Source organism: Podarcis tiliguerta (assembly GCF_965153285.1).
Source record: "Podarcis tiliguerta genome assembly, chromosome: 16".
Classification (NCBI taxonomy): Eukaryota; Metazoa; Chordata; class Lepidosauria; order Squamata; family Lacertidae; genus Podarcis; species Podarcis tiliguerta.
The window spans coordinates 12,190,343-12,210,657 of record NC_139549.1 but is presented as its reverse complement, the minus strand read 5'-3'; the positions used below and the strand labels follow the sequence as shown (position 1 = coordinate 12,210,657).

Below are 20,315 nucleotides of genomic sequence, written 5' to 3'. Positions count from 1 at the left end.
TTGCTCAGAGGGTAGGACCCAAACTGACAGGTTCAAATTACAAAAGGATTTAGACTAAAAAAAAATTGTATCTAAATTTTGTTTAAACAATGAAAAGGATTTAGACTAAAAGTGGATAGCTATCTATCAGGGTTGTTGTAGCAGTGGATTCCCTGCACTGATAAAGGGTTTGGACTTGAGTTGTGAGTCCCCTTCCAACTAATTCTGGTCACCTAAGCATAATTCAGTGTTGGATAACACCCTTCTCCATCACGGTCTTAAAAAATAAAGCTTCGTCCAAGGCTCCTGGGTCATTGAGTGACGTCTCTGTATATAACACGGAGCAGGGGATCTTGCAGATCTCCAGGGCTGGAAGAGGAGCCATCTTCCACAGGGAAGAAATAAAAGTTAACATAACCTTGCTCTCCTTTTCAGAGGAAGCAGGATAAACTCAGGTCAGGAGGCTAAAGCATTAGGACTTCCCTACACACTTCTACTTACTACACACTAGTAAGATGTGAAAGATGGGAAGATACGCTTATTTACATAATTTGTACATTTGACAGAACTTCCACAATCATAAGTCGTGCATGGCCAAAACGGAAAAAGAAATCCACATAGTAAAAGGAAGTGATCTTGTCTCTAGTTTAGAACACCATCACAAGAATCCACAGCATGGTTTTAATAACAATTTTACTAAACACAGTGTTTTCAAGAACTACAGGCAGAAAAGAAACACGGAAGCTACAGCTTGCTAGGTGTGCAGACCCCAAAGCTTCTTCTCATTTAAGCAGTGAGTGACAGCAAATCCGACGTCCTGCAAGGGCTGTGCTTCAGAGGCCATCCATCCATACATACAGGGTCTCACATACCTAAAGTCCTCTAAAGCAACCTAGAACTAGGAAACCCACTCTCTCTGGCACCATCAGGATGATCAATTGTGCCTCAAAGGACACAGGGGTGGTGCTGCTGCCAATGCCTTTTGGGAGGTTTACCATTCCCCCTGCCCTCTAGGGATATAACCCTTGTTGCATGTTGGGAACTACTTACTACTTCTTACTCTAGGCACATAGAAGACTCAACTCCCAAGTCGGTAGCAGCGGGGCGGGGGGGGGGGTATGCTAAAAATCAGCTTTTCAAATTAAAAGGGAGGCGGGAGAACCCAAAAATGATCCAAGTGCCTTTCCTCCAAATTTCCATAGTCGTCAGTGTCCGTTAGAAAATCAGTGTACACAGCAATTCTTCACGCCATCTGCCGCTGCAGGCAGGAGGTGCTGCCTCTTCCACAAGGGCCTGTTTTCTCAGCTTTTGCCCACAGTCCAATGGCAACACGGACAGGTGCAGCCTTCACAGTCACAACAGGGTAGGAGTCTCTTTAATTTACATAGTGAAACTTTCATTTATTTACAAAACAAGAACCCAACGGATGAAACGCTGCTTGGCTGGCTTTGGTAAGGGCAATGGTGGCAAACGCTCAGTTGATGAAAGCCACTTCTGGGATCTTCCCCTCAGCCTAGAAGAGAAAAGGAAGAGTAAGAAGTTAACAAAAACCACCTCTCTTCCATGTCTGGTTATAACAAGGAGACAAACAAACATGAAACTGTCAACAGAACCCAGGGGTTTTCCCCAGGCTCACAGGGTTGTGATAAAAAAGTTTTCCCAAATCCGGACTTGACTCCGCTTCCAAAGGTCAGTTAAGAGGCCAGTAAGGGGACAAAATATTCTAAGGACAGTCACCCGTCCAAAGGCAAAGTCTGCTACATATCAGCTTCTCATTACTGCACTATGGATGAAAAGCAAAAGAGAAAAAACCAACAGCAATGGTTTCTGGATGCTCTCGCTTCAAATAATTCCGAATACACACATCAAGGCATATTACATAGGGGGATGGCTTTCCTTGCAAACTTCCTCTGGGGGGGAAACATGACCCTCAAATACAACACATCAGACCCTGAGAATGAAGGAAAAGGCACCCAGGGTTCTCCCCTGTAAAAGAACTATACAGTGCAGTGCAGTGCAAATCCATCCCAGCCATCACTGTCTGTCTCCAGTTCTTAAGCCTGGCAGCAGGTTCTGGTGGTCTCACTCTAGAAAGGCACCAGGGCACTCACCTTGAGCTGGGTAAAAACCTGGGCCGCATGAGCGTAGTTCCAATCATTGTCCAAGAGGCACCTGGGCAAGGGTAGGGAGAGATGATAAAGTCATGAGACAGCAGCCTAACCTAATCTCATTTTGCAACCGCTTTTCCCTCCCTGCCCCCCACCCTAATCTCAAGACCATCTCCCACTCCTTTTCCCCAACTGCCAGCCCCCAGCAACTCCAGACTCACTTCTGAGACCACTCAAGATTCATGCCCGACTGCAGTGAGAAATTCTGCAGCATTTCCTGCTGCTCTGCCGTGAGCGTGGGCACCGGGCTGGAGGAGGGCGTGGGCGCTGGCATGACGAAAGCTTTGCGGATTTCCTTGTTGGTGGCCTTACGAATGAATAGCTGATCATTCACAATGCACAGCCTGCAGAGGAGGGGGAAAGAGCCAGGAGTGGTTAATGAAGGGGCTGCAAGCCTACACCCAACATAAGGAGGAAATATCAAGGGTAGGGTAGCCAGAATGGCCCCTTTTGCCTTCTACCCTTTCAGTCTGAGACCTGACTATTCCTGGCCACCCCTCTGATGGCAAGAAGAGGTTAGGATCTGCTAATGCATACACAGAGCCTCCTACAGCTTGCTTGCTTGCTTGCTTGCTTGAATCTCTTGCCAAGCACTGCAGGATGCTCCCATAAATAAAGGAGCAACAGCTAGACACTATACTTGCTTCTGCCTTCACCAAGGAGAGAAGGTTGCCATATTCTAACAGTAGCAAAAAGCGTGGCAAATATTAAACATCTAGCCAATGTTCAGCAAAATGGGTCCTGAAGTCAGAGAAAAAAATGGGACACACCAGCATGATGTTTTCTTTGAACCGTGCTCCCACTGTTCTTGTGGAAAGTCAACTACAGCCAAAAGGAATTGTCGCTAGATTCGACAAGTGGCAATCAACCTATCTTGATGGCCTGGTTTTTAAAACTGTGCTGCAAGGAACCACTTAAATTTTACTGAGAATATATACTTTGGAACACTGTAACTGTTAAGTAAGGCATGACTAATCTGTTATCCCCCTGCTTCTAAACATTAACGTGCTTTCAGAAAATGCCAAAATCAATGCTAGCCCCACATCTTTTGCAAGAATTGTGACACACGAAGCTGCCTCACACCAAGTCAGACTGTTGGGTCTAGCTCAGTATTGCCTGCACTGACTGGCAGCAGCTCTCCAGGGTTTCAGGTGAGAATTTTTCCCGGCCCTACCTGGAGATACTGGGGACTAAGTCTAGGACCTTCTGCATGCAAAGCAGATGCTCTAGTACTGAGCTAGGGCCCTTCCCCAACCAGCGCCAGGCTGTCCCCTAGAAATTGGCCAGTGGTTCACCAGTACAGATATAAATCACTGGGAGAAATCAGATTGCTCCTCCATAAGCTGGCCAATCCCCCAATGCCTCCAGCACATGGGTTATTTTTAAAAGCCTTTGACATTCCCAGCTCATGACAGACATGGCTGCTAAGGCTCTGTCTCTCATCCCCCTATAAATATTTCATCATCCTCCCAATACCTGCCCCTTTCAGAGACACGCCTGTCTTGCAATCCCTGGATTTGTCAATGCCCTGAAGCTCACAAGCCTTACCCATTATTGCCAGCGGGCACAACGATGAACACACGGGTGAAGGCACGCACCGAGTCACGACACTTGCCATCCACTGTAGAATTTAGAAAGAAAGCGCAGGTTAGAGTTTTCAAGAAGGGGCACTGGGTGCTGCAAGTGTTCTGGCATTCCCACTGTTCAGGGTGTGCCACAAAGCAGGCTTTTAACAGCACACTCACCTTCCTTGAAGACCCCATTGACGGTGAAAGACAGCAGCGTGTTCTGCAATGAGAAAAGAAGGGTCTCAGGGCAGCAACCCACACAGATGTTATATACATCATTTAACATCAAGATGTATACCCCACATTTCTGTAATGAAATACTCACAGCCACTTACAAGATAAATACACAGCAATAGAAACAATTACAATCATGCCAACTGAAAACAGGCTAAAAGGACTGAAACAGTAGCAGCATAAAAAGAGATCTATGGATGGTTTTCCTGGAAGTAAATTGCCTTTGTTTTATCGAAAAGTGAGCAGCAATGGGGGGGGGGTATGTATTTATGGGGGGGGGGTGTAATCATACTTTGTTTCAGATTCCAAGATTTCCAGCTGAACAACACATATTTTGACTTTCTGCATAGAGGGAGCAATTTTTCTCAGCTCCCACCAATTACCAGGGGCAAGTCAAATCTCTGCCCAACCAACAACCCATTCCTCGTCTTTCTTGTTGCCGACTGACCTCACCTACTCCTTGAAAGGTGGTAAGTGCTTGGCCAGTTCCTTCTCCCCTGACTCACCGTTTGGGCACAGACGTCCACAATAAAGGAGTTGATGTCATGCTGAGTCTTTGGGAGCTCGCTAAGGAAGGCCACAACGTTTAGCTTTGTGTGCTTGAGGAGCCTGAAGCGCATGGCTGGGGGCAGAAAGAGCAGAGGGAAGGTCAATCACTACCTTCACTGAAGTAAACCCAAAGTGGAGAAACCAGCAGCAAATACACATACGGGTGTGGGGGGAGGGGGGAGGGGGGAGGGACAATCCACTAATGTAGGAGCGTCTGCCCCAACCCTAAAAAAATAAAAAAATCACTGCTCTTGTTCCAAAACAGCCAACCAATTCAGTTTATTCACTTTAATCAGGCGCTTTTCTGTTATCCTCTTCCACAACTGGACTGCTACGAATGAAGGGCTTCAGTGCGGATTTGAGCATTGTCCCAAATCCTTTCACCATTGCACCTCCCCTCTTTTGTGCATTGGGGTCCCAACCTCCGCAGCAGAATCACTGTGCAGGGCCCGTCTCCCATGAAACACTTCTGATTACACACTGTCCTTAAAAGAGTCTGTAGCCTTGTACGCCCACCCCACCCCCGCCACTGGTCATTACTTACTGGGATCCTTAAGCTTCTTCACATTCCTGCTGTTCTTGAAGTATTCAGCCAGAGTGCTCCTGGAGACAAAACAAGAACATAAACGCCTGCCCATTTCCCCAGGTCTTTCTTTACATAGCAGGAGGTGTATAGTTGGCTGCAGCAGACAAAATGTTGGATTTGGAGGCAGAGTGCTGAGGGTTAAATCCCAGGCTGGCTCCAAAGTAAAGCAAGCAGCTCCATGTACTTTCAACTTAGTCTCTCTCTTGGTATGAGGATTTTTTAAAAAGTAAGCGGTGGAAGCACCACAAATCCCTGCCCTCTGAACAGTCTAGTTAGATTTATTTAACACCAAATCTTCTTCCCAATCAACACAATGCAACCAAATGTATGGCACCTTACAAAAAGATTTCATGTTTGCAAAGCGTGAAATATTTGAATGGGAGGCATGTGCAAGATCCACACACAGCTCTTTGAATCTCCTTGTGACTAATACAAGCAACTCTTGTTTACTTGGTATAGGTTGCAAAATACCCCACATCTTGGCACAGAAACTTTGGAAAGGGTGCACACAGCCTGTCTCACACCATGTCACACCAAAACCAAAGCGCAGTGTAGTAGGGCAACATGCAGTCCTCTCCCATGGCAAGGGAACAAAAGTCAGAAGTGTAAACTTACCTGGAATGGTTGTGTAGTGAGAAGGGGATGCTCAGGGAGCAGCAGGCTCCATCGTGGTAGGCGTCCAATAACCCTTGCCGGTCCCCAGAATCATAGACAGTGTAATATCTGTGGGAGAATACAAACATTGCTAAAGAAACAGCAAGAATGGAAGAGAGGCTTTAGCCGCTTTATTATTTCTATTATGTTATTTCCATTGTATTGGGTAAAAAGGTAAAGGACCCCTGACAGTTAAGTCCAGTCGGGAATGACTCTTGGGTTGCAGTGCTCATCTCACTTTACTGGCCGAGGGAGCTGACGTTTGTCCACAGACAGTTTTTCCGGGTCATGTGGCCAGCATGACTAAGCCGCTTCTGGCGAAACCAGAGCAGCGTACAGAAACACCGTTTACCTTCCCGCCAGAGCGGCACCTATTTATCTACTTGCACTTTGATGTGCTTTTGAACTGCTAAGTTGGCAGGAGCTGGGACTGAGCAACGGGAGCTTACCCCGTTGCGGAGATTCGAACCGCTGACCTTCCAATTGGCAGGCCCTAGGCTCAGTGGGTTATACCATAGCGCCACTCGCGTTCCTATTTTATGGGGTACTGTGCCTCAATAAACCCTTTTGCTTCTTTCAATTACAGTACTGTCAGTGATCCTTTTTGCTAGCCAAGTTTTAAACACTGGAATGCAATTTCAAACCCTGGTTTTCAAATGCCAGCCAGCATCATTACCACTACCCTCTTCCCAGGAACTAACTTAAAACTTAAGATCTTTACCCTCTCTTTTTTTTCTCCAGCTCCCCTTTTTTGTGTGTGCCAAAACCCCCAGGTTATAAACTTGTTGGCAGGGGCTCTGATTTTCTTTAACGTACAAGACCTTGCAACTCTACTTACTGTTGCAGAAATCGCAGGATCAACGCTTTTAAGTCTTCAGAGCAAAAATAGCTGCCCTGAGTGGGGAGAGTCAAAGAGAGAAGCCGGATGTTAATCTGTTCCCCTCCATTCCTCCCAAACACCAAGCAAAATCTACCCAGTACCCACTCAGCACCAGCCCTAAGGCATCCTATGCCACAACCCACACCGAGCAATGGGACTGAAGCAAGGGCTCGAAAGGCGCCAGCTTTCTCAGGGCAACAGCAACACAGGCCCTCTCCCCTGCCCCTTCCGAGCATTTCTGTACCTTAGTAGGGGGAAGCGTGGTAGGTGCTTCAAGATCAAAAGCAATAGGAGGGGGGAGTTCATGGCCGTCCTGTGATGGGAGAGGCAGAAGGGTAAGGCAACAGTACTGTCAGATACAAAAGCTGGCTCAGAATCCACCTGGAATTTGAACAATTCACTCACCAGCCTCAGCAGCTTTGGAAACCGTTCGCGGATGGCGCTGTCAGAAAGGGGAAAAGGAGTGAATGAAAGAGCTTTGTGCCCCAAGAGCACTGCCCTCCCCCCACCCGTGGCCTACCTGGGTGGTCCCCACCTTCTGCTACCACCATCTTCCTACCTCAGTCAGTGCTACCTGAACTACATCCTGTTGTGGCTTCTACCCAGCCTGGCCACTGGCCACCATTCTCTAAAGCATCCTTTAAAACCAAGATGGGCAGTCTTGCAAAAAGAAGTTGCCTCAACTGCTGTCAGGAGGTGGAGAGTTATCAATTTGTTATCCTGGGCCAAACAGATGCCCACCGAATTATATAGGCTGCCCACTGGTGATTCAGAACCCTCACCACACCTCACTTCCTGGATTCTGAATTACAGAGCAACAACCAGCTCCCCAACTGGAAGAACTTAGGAGACAGGTCCCACAAGTTTCATTCCACGCATCTGGGCTTTCTTAGGAGCGTGGAGAAACACCACAAAATGGTGGCATTACCAGAATCTTTTAACAAGAGCCCCCCGCCCAAGGCTCTCAAACTGTATGTTTCTTTGGAAGCCTAAGAAATTTGCACGTACAAGCATTTTAAACAAAGGTAGAACGTGTACAAAATCAGGGACGGGTTGCTAAAGCTGCACGTGGAACCGTATTAGGCTCTGCATCTTCCGTTAGCCACGGAAGAAGCAACACGAATGGGGTTAAAAGGATTGTACTGCTTATGCTGGATTAGAGAACTACTGCAATCCAGTTTAAAGAGACATCTGATTATATTTGACATTTCCCACTCTGCGTATTAAAATCTGACTCAAGTCTCACCTAGGAGAAAATGCAGAGTCAGCTTTCCTTTAATATTGCCAGACAATTTAAGGGAAAAGTTGATCAATTTCATTATTATGGTTCTGTCACTTGATACCATACAAGGGCGAGTGACAGTTAGCCAACTTCAAAAAATTAGTAGGTAGCAGAGCACAGGCTTTAAAGCAAAATGCTCTGGTACTCTTCCCGTGGTAGTTTTACACATGCACACGGGTGCGAGAGGCAGAAGTCTCCAAAGCCATGCTACTCAAAGTCTCCCTCTGCACTTACCTGAGTGTGTACTCACCCGCATGGCTCAATTTATAGGAGGAGCGCTCCACTGAGGCCAGAGGGCAGGGGCAGGGAAGGGAAAGTAGGGGAATGGACAAGAATTCCCACTGGTCATGGAGATGCCTGAGCCAACTTCCTGGCACCCAACTTAAAACAGCTTTGGGAGAGTTCCTGCATCAAGGCCCAAATCTAATTAATGACCATGGAAGATGCGGGTGGGGGAGGGGGAGGGAGAAGCAGAGGGACGCCAGAGTGATGGAAACAAAGAAAAAAAGGCCTGGAAACTCCTCCCTACCGATGCACAGCCTCATCCATCCTCCACACTGCCCCTTCTTGACGCTCCAACCCTGCAAAGATACAGATGCCTGGGCCACACAAACAGGACTTCCAAGTGCACAACTGAGGGAGAAAGAGTTTTACTTGCAAGAAGCTTGTCACTTCAGTCTGCTGCTGCTGCTGCTGCTCCACCCAGAGTCAGCACCATCGTCACTCCCAGATCATCAAGAAGCAAAAGTCTCCCCATTAGAAACGGCGCAGAGGCTGTCCAAAAGCTACTTGCCGACGACAAGCCTGTGAAGGAGGGTTCTGGTGCCTTGTGTTTGCCAACTTCCCCGGAGGCAGGCGGAAGGGCTCCGTTTGGCCACTGTGCGACTGTGCCTGTCTTAGGTTGTTCCTTCCGCAAGGAATCTTACCCGTCACTGGCTAACCAGCCATCTGTGAGAGCCAAACGCACCAGGGGCACCCCGGGATTTAGCAGCTTAGCTTCAATTCTCCAAAAGAAAGACTTCCACGCGCCTCTGTGCAATATGGTACTTCCAGGTACAGCACTGGGGAGCCGCAATATATAAATATAGAAGCAGGCAAGGCCACGAGCAAGGTGGCTCAGCATGGCAGGCTCAAAGGAGGGTGGCAGTGCACAGGGGGAACTCGAGAGGATGGAAAAGGCTGCGCATCCTGAGGTCCTAGAGCCCCGGGGGCAGAGAAAAGCAAGTGACGTGTGCAGAGCGGAGAGGGGAAGGCAGACAGAAAAGCGGGGGAGGGGGAAAGGAAGATTTCACAAGGAAGAGAAGCAAGGCTGGGGTGGCTGGGAGGTGCGGTATGGCAGATCATCCACAAAAGCAAATTTCAGCTAATAAATGTAGTAATATCAATATGGGGGGGGGGAGGAGACGGGGCTGGGCAGTGCTCCAATCTGGCTGAAATAAAACCATTATCACAAGAATCACAACTCAGGATCCAGGAATGGGGTGCAGCATCTTCAGAGATTTGGCTGCAGCCGAGGCAGATGGTGCTATGGGGTCAAAATAACCAAGCTGGCACCCCTAGGAGGGCAAAATACGCCTTTTGGCAAGAAACATCTTAATCATGCCCTGAATGCCCTCTGGGTAGGTGGAGGTACACCCTTCCAGGACATCTTAGGCAGCCCCAGGGCTACTGCTCACCTGATGTAGGTAGACTGGTCGCGGAAGCTATCACACAACAGGTTGCCATCCAGCCATAGTTCCTCAAGCTTCAAGTCTTTTAACCTGTCCAAGTCACGGTCTGTCTTCAACTGAAGGGAGCCAGGAGGGAAAGAAAGAGAGCACAGTGAAGAGAGTGAAGATTTTACCCAATGGAAGATTCAGGCTGAGCTAGTGAGCATCCAGCCCTACCTGGTTAGAAGACAAATTGAGGATCTTCAGGTTGGGAGCCTTCTGGGGCAGCTCAGCCATATCATCCAGGCGATAGAGCTTGTTGTCACTCAAGTTCAGAGAAAGGAGCTGCAAGGACAGATGGGGGGGATTTGTGAGGTGTGAGTGAGAGATGTGCTTTTTGCCACCAAGTCACCTTAAGGCAGTTTTTGTTGGTTTTTTAAAAAAAGCCTCATTAAAAAATAAATTAAACTACAGTAAGATTTCTTTATTTACATTTGTATACTGCCCTCCATCTGTAGATCAGGACAGTTCACAACATAAAAATAGAAGATAAGACACAAAATACACGATAAATACAAGAACAAATCAACAAAAAACGCAAACCCAATACCGCCACCCCTTCTGGAATGTTTGGTGTATGGTTTGTAATTACGGACCACTTACTTACAAGGGTCCATATTCATTTGAGGGCAAGCTGAAATCTTTTCAGCATGAAATTTCAGAGAAATCACCAATCCCCGAGTGCACCAAGGCAAGAAAAAGGCTGGGTTGAAGAGAGGGAAAGGGGGAGAGAAATGGATGACCTCAGGAATGTTCTCCTGGATGATCCGCAGCACAGCTAGCATGCAGCTTCGGCGACTCAACACCATGTCAATGTTCTGGGCTACCAGATCTGGGGAGTTAAAGAATAGCATGAATCTCACTTCACTGCCAGCTGGAATCTGCAACAGAAACCCACCTCCGCCCCTGAAGCTGGAACCAGAGTTCTAGGTGTGTAGAAGAACAGCAGTCCCAACAGTGAAAAGGTGGGTACGGTGTCCTACCTGGATCTGTGTGAAGGTTCTTTAGATCCAAGGCCTGCTGGGAACCATCATATCTTTTACTCATGCAAAGCTGGAAGGAGAGAGAAAATTTCCATTAGATAGATAAGGCCTCAGACAGGCTTATTCCTGCCTTCTTGGGGGGAGGAACAGAATTTCAGTACCCGAAGCAAAAGAAAAAACCAAACCAAAGTTAGGAAGAGATTGTACAATACTCACAACCTGAACAGGGACTTGTTTTCCCACTAAAGACAGATGGCATCTCCCATTCCAACTTGCTAACCACTTGAGACAGTTTAAAATCAAGGATCATTGTCAGGTTCCCAAAGAGAAAAACACCAGACACAAACCACTTCTGGGAATGCAGGGCAGACTGGCAAGTGGATGGCAAGAAAATAGTACTGAAGTTCTGGCACATTCCACTCACCTTCAGCTGCTCAATCTCCTCTGGTTTCAATTCACGCTGGACAGATGTTGGTGGACTGCATGGGTTTGAAAGTATCACAACCTGAAAGAAATACCAGTTGGAGATTGGATGGGTGCAGGTTAATCCCTGCCCAGGCTTCTTAATGTATGTAGAGAGGACTGGAGAACAAGATCTTGCAGGTGGGCTGGATCCTAAGCTCCCCCACTCCCCTTTGAGCCACCCTGGCCGATGGGCGAGGTTGACCATCTCTCAATTACCTGACCTCACAACTTCAAAGGAAATAATTAAGAGTGCACTCCTGGTTCTTTCCTTTCTTCCTTTGCAGGCACTGCTTGAATCTAAGCTGTGTCAGCAAAGGACGATCACATGAGGCAGGTCAGAGCTATAACTGATCAAGCAACCTCACTAGTCTGGACATAGCTAATCGCCCTCCAACCTCATGTACCCCCCCACCACTAGCCCCAGGCCCACAGAGGAAGAACAAACCAACCTTGTAGCCATCTGGGGCAACAATCTTTCGAGACACCTGTTTGAGGGCGTTGGCTGCAGAGGCATCTTCCACATAGAACACTACCCGATTATTGGCATAGTGTAGCTGCGGCAAGAGGGGGAAAGGTCTTGGTGTGAGACAGAGCTCATTCTTCTTTAATTAGAAAAAAAAAGGAGCTGATCTTCATAATTAATAAAGACTATACAACATGGAAGGTGCCTTGTAATGCCTCTGGGCACAGCTTTGAGTGACCAGAAGGTGCAGGGCTTAGATCTTTTAAGCTTCCCCATCACCAACACGTTCTGCTAATGCCAGACTCATGCCACCCCTAGTCTCCGCATTCCTTCATGATATTTTTATTTCACTAGCACCAGCATTTCCAAAACTGCTGAATTATCTACGACACAGCAAGTTTTTTCCTAGATTAAAATTGAAGGCACAATTCACTCAGGTGCTCAAAAATGACTAACATTTTATTGATTGGTTCTGAGGGGGGGGGGGGGAGAGAGCAGTACCTCTCCCTTCAACTGCAGAGAAGTACAATTAATGCCTCCTGGCATCCTGCTCAGGTGATTAAGGCCTATAGAAGCAACTGGGTATTCTAAGCAATGGTGGTGACTCAGGGATTCCCCTGTACCCGTCAGCTGCAGCATGGGATGCTAGTGTATAGAGCTTGAATTATGGGAGAAAGTTGAGGAACTTCACACAAGCTCCATTCCTTGACTCCTCTTTTCCCCAGTTCTAACCAAACATTCTTGCTTGGCATTTCTAAAAAACAGTAGCTAGGTTTTCTGAGTAGAATCAATACTGGGCACACCCAAGGAAACGCAGCCCCTGCCCAGCACCTTATAATCTGAGTATTGCTGGTGCAACTTCTATCAGAATACCATTGGCAATTTACTAACTGGGGTAGGGGCAAGATCAAATCAATGCCACATACAACCTCCTGATCCAAATGACAATGGGTGCTGGATGCATCTGACATGGCGGTTTCAAGGAACACCCCAGCTCCTATTGCAGCACACAATTTGGGAATCACAAGACTGTCAATTCTGTAAAACAGAAAGGAAAATTCTTGCCCAGGGAACATGTGTATGCCTCTCTTACCTCCACAGGAGTGAAGGGAACGCTGCACAAATTCTGAATGGCATTAATCAGCCAGGCCTTTTCATATTTCCTTCCATAGGGAATCTGAGGGGGAGAAAAGCAAAAAAGCCAATCAAGGCAAGAAGCAGAACCATATCAAAGCTTTGATGTGGTAATAATATCCAGCTCTCAAGTCCATTTGCCAATTGGTAGGTTGGGGACATTTTTCACTGCATCAGCGGGGAAGGAAGAAAAGCTTTTGGCTAATCTGGAAATGTGAAACCTGGGAGGCACCCATTTTGTAAGCTATGGGATTAAAAATGCTACAATTCAGCTGGAAAGAGAACAAAGGGAGATGTTTCTAGGCATAGGTGAAATGGGAGCAGTTTTTTTGTGGATAAAGGTAACACATGTATGTAGATTGTGTATAAAGTGTGTACATTCTTCCCCTAAAATATGTTTATTACTTTCAATGCTTTTTCCTGCTTAACAAATGAGGTATGTTTGCTTTCAAATGCAGACTGCACAAATTTCTCCTCTATTCCTAGCTCTGGCCTCTCACCCTCTGACATCTCCTCAAATCGGCTCTCTAGCAAAACCAGCTGACCCAGGCATATACACTGAATGGCTGGACTGGGCATGTTGGGAGAAATAAATCAGATTTAAAAGCCTGCAGCTGGAGAATCAGCTCAGGAAAAGATTTGAAAAGATGTCTAGATCCAATGGCTGATGACTTTCACTGAAGTTCCTAATCCCATTAAGCTTAGGTATAGCTATATTTAGCATCAACTGTACACAAGGGCAAAACCCGTGAGTACAAACAGTCTCTGGGTACATTTCAATATGTGCAACTCAAGGACGTGGACTGTTGGAGAAGTGAGACCTGACTGCTCAATCCCTGCTCCTCCTGGCTCATAAAACCTGCCAGTGAGGAGATGCAAATGCCTTGTCACAAGATAGTACTGTTGCACCAAGTACAGAGGGTTGTGCTAAGATATTTAAAGGCGGGGTTCCTCCTTAATCCCCCACATACTGGATAATTTCTGGCCAGTTTCCAACTTGGGCAAAAAGAGGGAGCTCACCCATCCTGGTTTGTTCTCCTGAGCCTCTTTGCAGCTTTCAGTAGCATCAACCTTCTGAACAATCTGGGTGTGATGGGACTTGGAGACATAAATTTGTGGTGGCTCTAGTCCTTCTTAGGGCAACAGTTTCAAAAAATGGTGCCATGTGAATCCTGTCTGATGCCCTTGTTGATGGTCAATTGCATCTCTTGGGGTTCCATCTCATTTCCCATGCTATTAAACATCTACATGGAACCACTGGGGGAGGTATTCTGCAGTTTGGAGGATCTGTGTCACCAACACCTCTTCCATGGAGGTTTTTAAGCTATCTATCATGGATGTTTTAGCTGAGATTCCTGCATTGCAGGGGGGCTGGACTAGATGACCCTTGGGGTCCCTTCTAACTCTATGATTCTATGAACATGCTGGTGAGACTAACTCTCTCATTTCCATCTAAATCCCCCCAAAACCTGTTCAAGTTCAGAATCAGTGTGCAGTGTTGCTAATGGCCTGGATGCTGGTGAAGAACTTGGTTCATTTAAAATCAGGGAATGGGGATTCATGCTGTCTTGGACGGAATTGCACTTCTTCTGAAGCCTTGGGTTTGCAGTTTGGGCGTACATGCAAGGACATGACCTAAGGGCCTTCTCTAATGTCATTTCACAGTCACACAATCTTTTTTATGTAACTATCCTTTGGCCCGTCAAGCTGACTTTTCTTTTTTAAAAAAATCATGACTAGTCTTATTATGTTTGTGGCCTCAATTTGTATCTTTGATAGGTTTTATCTGCTCTATTTACTTATTGGTTTTAAAATGTGTTATTGTAGTATTATTACTGGGTGGAATCTACTGAAGTTCTATTTATTGTACCCTACTGAAATGAATCGGCCTAAGTTAGTCATGTTGGTTAATTTCAATGTGTCTACTCTGAGCAGGAATAACATTTGATACAGCCCACTGTTAGCTTTCGTGGGTGTTATATGCATAAAGGCAAGATAGAAACTGGAGTAATAAATGCATTTAATCTCCACCACCAAATACACAGTGTTAAGAGGCTTGGTTGTCAAAGTCAAACCACAGTGCTGCTTGTTTCTGTTATAAAAGAAGGCAGCATTCTCTCAACTCCAATCCTGTGAGGTTTAGCTATTTCCCCTCCCAAACCACATGGGACTGCAAAGCTACCATGTGGGGAAGGACTGACCTGCAGATTACCAGCAGAACTGAAACTGGGAAGCTCCCTTTCTACCCTGCTTAACAATGTTCTCATGCCTAACTCAAAAAGCGGTAGCTCCTTGTGTTGTCAGCACACACAAGTCTGAAAATTATTCAGGTAAACCAGCTGCTCTGTTAAACAATTAACAATGAATTGACACAAAGATTGGACTGATTGTTTCAGATCAAAGTGTGCATGAGAGCTAACCTCACCTCTACAGCTCTTTTCTGCCCACTTCTCCTTTTCTTTCTCCTCATGCTTCTGGAACATTCAATATTCAGTCCTCACCTCCTACCTTGGCCTCATTGCCTCTGGTCTGCTGTTTTCTCAGTCCCCTGCTTGGCCTGTTCTTCTTTGCTTAGGAGGGCATTTTGCCAGCCCCACCCTCCCCTTTAGAATCTAAACAGTTTAGCCAATGACACGCAGCATTGCTTAGGAACTGAATAAGCAAGAGTCCGTCAAAACAGCAACTCTACAGGAACAGAGCACCTCTGCCAACAACAGCCAGGGGTCCTTCAAGCTCCGCTTCCAAATCCCTCCCCTTCCCCATGTGACTTACTGTAACCTTGAACCAGCTCCTCTTGGGGGCATTGCTTCTGGGGCCAAGCCGCTCTAGGGTAGTCAGATTCTGTCTCACTGTGAGGCTTATATTGCTTAGACCTCCCCGTTCCCGATCTCTGTTTGGACGACCATAAGGAGTGCTGAGGAGTAGAAAACAAGATTTCAGTATGGAGTGTAGCAGAGTGTCAAATTAAGATATGAGAAACCTTGCCCAGAAAGAAGTCTGGATCACACACTCAAATTATTCTACTTCGCTGGTTCGTTTCTGTGGACAAAGCAGTAATAAAAAGTATTTGGTTCCCCCCCCCCCCCAAAAAATGTTACAGAACTAATCAGACATTTAAATGGTAATTATACCCGCAACTTAACTTTACGCAATGAACCAGGTAACTTGTGATGCTAGCCCTTTTTCCAAACGATGAATACATTCAATTATCAGTTCCCTGATTATTATTATTATTTACTTCACAGATTCTTCATCTGGTTGCAGCTAGTTAAGTGCTATGCTGAGGAATGATTCAGATGACCTCAATTTTCCATCTTTGTAGGTACAGGAAATGTGCACAGAGTCCCTCCCCACAGCAGAGAACCTGTACCTGGTTAGGCAAGAAAGGTTCACATCCCTTCAAAGAGCTCCACCTTCTATGCTTTTTTTTTAAACTAGGGTGTGTGAGGGCCTGTAAACTAGAGCATTAAAAACAGAGCAGGTCACAGGCTTTTACCATTCTGATCTTCGTTAATACCAGCTCCTTGACCTTATTCACATCCTGCCTTTAACCAAGTGATGCCCTAAGAAATGGTCCCCTTATTTTTCCTAGACTTGCTACAAAAACCTTTCTATGGGATTGGCTGGAGATCTTATGAAATTCACACACTTAAATGGTTCACTAGCAAAAAAACAAAAACAAAAACAAAAAAACACTTTTTTAAAAGTGTCCTTAATAGGGAACATCTATTCTTTTTGAGAATTACACTTTTCGGCCCCAGTGTACTTCCGAAGAAAAAGGAATGAATATTCTCTTTGCTGAAAACTATATAACCAGTACAGGATTCAAAAGTGCTTCAGACCTTACAGAAAAATGGTGGTGAAGTGTCATTCTGCACATAAGGTGGTTCTTCCCCCCACCCCCACTTAGGGTTGTATCCAACTAAGTTCCACTCAGAGTAGACCCACTGAAGCCAATGGACTTAAATTAGCAGTATCCATTGATTTCATTGGTCCTACACTGAGTGGAACTTAGCTGATACAACTCATAATGCCTATCTTATTACAGTCTTCTGATATAACTCGCTGTTCCCATTTGACAGATGGGGTAACCGAGGCTGAGCAACAGCAGCATGCCTACAAACTAAAGTATGTTTATGTCCACCCAAGAGAACACTTTACTTACTAGCGGGATCGCAGCACATCATGAGGGTCACTCATGAGAACATCTCCATCCTCCTCTTCAAGTCGGCTACGAGGACTGGGGCCAGCGCTGCTCCAGTTCCGCGGGTGATGGTTCATCTCACTGTACATCTTTCCTCGGAAGGGGCCTCGACCTTTTCGCCTCCTCCCTGGGAAGCCCCTGTTGCCACCACCTCCACCCACACGGTCATCATGTTCTATGTAAGGGCAAAAAACTGAAGTGTCAGAAGGCTGTCAAGCAAAGTATTCAGAGAAACAATCACACCAGGTAAGTCTCAAAAAGCAAACTAGAGCAGGGATAGCCAACACGACACCTTCCAGACATTGTTGGATTCCAGTTCTCATCATCCCTGAACCACTGACCAGGCTGACTGGTGCTGAAGGGAGCTGCATTCCCAACAATGTCTGCAGAACACCACACTGACTACCCTTGGGCCATCAGTTGCCTTCTTCTACACTCTGTGCTCCCTACAAAATTCAGCAAGGTGCCCTCACGCTTCTGAGTTCTCCACAGACAACTTGAGAATATCACGAACTAGGACACACCTTCCCATTCACTTCCTCCTAACAAGTCTCCATTCCCTATCCACCACCACCATTGCCTCCCTTCAGCTTCCCCCAAGGACCTGAAATAGTGGGATTCCTGTCTCCGTGCTCTTTAACTCTATCCAAATATTCTTCTTAGTTATCCCTCTCCAAGGAGCTGCCCCTGCCACTCTGCTTCATTTTTGTACAAAATCAGATTCTCCTACCCCTGTCAGTGATACATGTGTGTGTGTGTCACATTGACAGTACTATAGACACAAAAAGAGCTCTCTAAAAGCCTTCAAGCTCCTTATCCTTTTCTCAAAAAGGAACCTCTACCCCGCCTAAGGTTCCCCATAACACCTTCCTCCATACCCCCCTCGCCCCCCCTAATAGCCACTGTCTTCACCTCCTCTCTCCTTCTGCCCTAGAGCATTCCCTGCCTTAATTGCCCCCACCCTCCTGCTCCTCCCCCCTCCCATCCCGGCCCACTGTCCACAAACCCGACCCACCCTTCCTCGTCTTCCACAGGACTGCCAGTGGCCCACATAGTCGCCCACCAAAAAAAGGTTCCTGACTCCCTAGAGCAGGGGTGCCAACTTGAATAAAATATTGGGGGGGGGGGACAGGTAAGCCGTGCCTCACACAATCGATCACGAGGCGCACACGCGCCGTGTGAATGACATTGCCCATCAATTTCGGGGGGGGGACCCTTCAAGTATCTCATTGGGGGAGCCGAAGGGACCTCGGCCCCTAGGAGTTGGCTCGCGCCCTAGAACAGCTCCCCAGGCGCTGCCGGGCTCCTCGCTAGCGACGCGGGCCGGGACCCGGAGTCCAACAGGATCCGGAGGCGCAACACGTTGGGCTACCCGTGTCTTTAAAGTACCCTCTCGGCTTCGGCCCGGTTCCCACCCCTCACGCCAGCGAAGACCCCCCCCTGACCTGACCCCCCCCCCGCGCTGCTCAAGAGCCCCCCCGCCCCCGGCCCTCTCCTCACCGCTGTAGCCTCCTTTTCCTCCGTCGGCCATCGAGGGAAGCGGCCCTGAGGGAGCGTCGGCGCTACCCCGAGCGCAGGATGAGGCCGAGAGAGAGGCAAGGACTCGGACAGGTACAGGCACCTCGCCTCTCGCTCGAAAGATTAAAAACAATAGCAGCAAGAATGACGGCGGCGATGATAAATCCGCTCTCGAGTCGGTTGGAAAGCCAAGCCAGTTGCTCCCTCCGCTCTTTCCCTCACGAAGTATTTTTCATCCAACTGAGGGGGGCCCCACGCGCCGCACTGCGCATGCCCGAAACGGACGCGCTCCCGCCCTCCGGTGATTATAGTACGCGAGCACGTCAGGCGCGCCCTCAACGCTCGGCTTTGTGACCATAGAGGTGCCGCGGCTAGAGCTTTCCGCATCCGGAGTTCTACTTCCGGCTCGTTTAAAAGGAGGAGGAAGACGACTCCTTCGGTTCACCCTTTTACCTACAGTCGCGGAGAGAGGGAGCGGCGCTCGTCGTAGGGATGAATGGAGGAATCTCATTTTTTTTTTGGCGCGCAGCTGTGGTTGGGCAGCAGCTACCGAGCAAACAGGGCTGGGAAAAAGATAAAAGACAAACGGGAGGCCCCTGCGCTTTTACGCTCCTGTGAAACGTCTGTGGTTGTTGAGTTTTTCGAGATTGTAAAAGGCATGCCAATGTAAAATGTAGGCTGGAGGGAGAGAATATCTTCGAACAGCAGTGTAGTCCGGGAGGAAGCAGAAAACAGCTTGGGATCTGCTGCCCTGGGTGCTTGATTTATTATTTATTTATATTATTTATTAGTTAAGACTTAGAGCTCACATTTCCTTCAATATGGAGCCCAAGGCAGCTTACAGAAATGACATGCATGTCTCTGTGTATGATATATCAAAAGGATATACGGATAAACTATAAAATCACCTATAGAGCTCCATGATGTGCAGAGTAAAATAGAAGAATAAAAAATAGTTTCACCAAACACATGGTGAATAAAAGGTTGTGGTGGTGGGACTTCCCTTGTTCCTTAAAACTACCCACTGTGGGGGTTGTATTTCCCCAAAGGAAGGAGCTCCAGAGTCAGGAAACCACTACAGGAAATACCCTGTCATATGCCCCTGAACATTTCATATATTTGTTTTATTGTTTTAAATTTGTAAACCGCCTTGGTAGAAAGGCAGTATATAAATCCAATACACAAAATAAAATAAATCCTATCATCCCTATTGACCACATTGGCTGAGGGTGATGGGACCCGAGTGTTGACCTGAGAGTTCAAACATCTGGGTGGGAGCACTGCATTGGCTACTCAATATATAGAAAGGTGTTCTTGTAGGTATCGAGAGTCCCAGATAATTTAGGGCTTTACAGTGGTACCTCTAGTTACGAACATAATTCATTCTGGAGGTCCGTTCTTAACCTGAAACTTATTAACTAGAGGTGTGCTTTCGCTAATGGGGCCTCTTGCTGCCACTGTGCCGCCGGCACACAATTTCCGTTCTCATCCTGGGGCAAAGTTCTCAACTCGAGGTAACTCTTCCTGGTTAGTGGAGTTTGTAACCTGAGGAGTTTGTAACTCGAGGTACCACTGTCTATGGCTTATATCAGGAGTGAGGAACCTATGGCTCTACAAATGATGTTGAGAGTACAACTTGCATCAACTTTGGCCATTGCTCATATAGCCTGAGGGTTGGGTGTCCAACAACAGCAGCAGAACCATAGGTACCCCACTCCTACACACAAAAAATGCATATAGCTCAACAAGGGTTTCCGACTTTTAAAAAGAACAATGAATCTGCACACACACACCCCTTGCCTGTGGGACTTGTTCAGTCTAAAACCTCCATCCTGGAACTGAGCCTCATGACCACATCAGCAGCCTAATTTTTGTACTTTTTATGCTCTTTGTTTCTGCTGATGGACCTCTGGGCTTTAGCAAAAAAAAAAAAAAAAAA

The 20,315-nt window shown here is 47.0% G+C and overlaps 1 protein-coding gene across 1 annotated transcript; it reads right to left on the bottom strand.

The window, feature by feature from the left end:
• Positions 1-655: 655 nt before the first annotated feature.
• Positions 656-18,724, bottom strand: NXF1 (nuclear RNA export factor 1). The gene is made up of 21 exons (XM_083418529.1): positions 18,359-18,724; positions 16,820-17,033; positions 15,427-15,568; positions 12,614-12,697; positions 11,507-11,611; positions 11,017-11,097; positions 10,593-10,662; positions 10,353-10,441; positions 9,787-9,894; positions 9,577-9,686; positions 7,024-7,060; positions 6,863-6,931; positions 6,577-6,632; positions 5,700-5,807; positions 5,043-5,101; positions 4,456-4,571; positions 3,893-3,935; positions 3,696-3,768; positions 2,309-2,491; positions 2,091-2,151; positions 656-1,492 (listed from the first exon to the last, which is right to left on the bottom strand). The coding sequence occupies exons 1-21, from the start codon at positions 18,387-18,389 to the stop codon at positions 1,454-1,456; spliced, it is 1,878 nt and encodes a 625-aa protein (XP_083274655.1). The 5' UTR covers positions 18,390-18,724; the 3' UTR covers positions 656-1,453.
• Positions 18,725-20,315: the final 1,591 nt, after the last annotated feature.

Excerpts from the sequence above, each read along its gene's own strand:
- NXF1 (XM_083418529.1), bottom strand. The coding sequence starts at position 18,389 with ATGGCCGACGGAGGAAAAGGAGGCTACAGCG. Across the intron at positions 17,034-18,358 it reads AGGAAAAGGAGGCTACAGCG|AACATGATGACCGTGTGGGT; the intron begins GTGAGGAGAGGG and ends GCCCTTACATAG. Across the intron at positions 2,492-3,695 it reads GTGCCCGCTGGCAATAATGG|GCTGTGCATTGTGAATGATC; the intron begins GTAAGGCTTGTG and ends CCTCCTCTGCAG.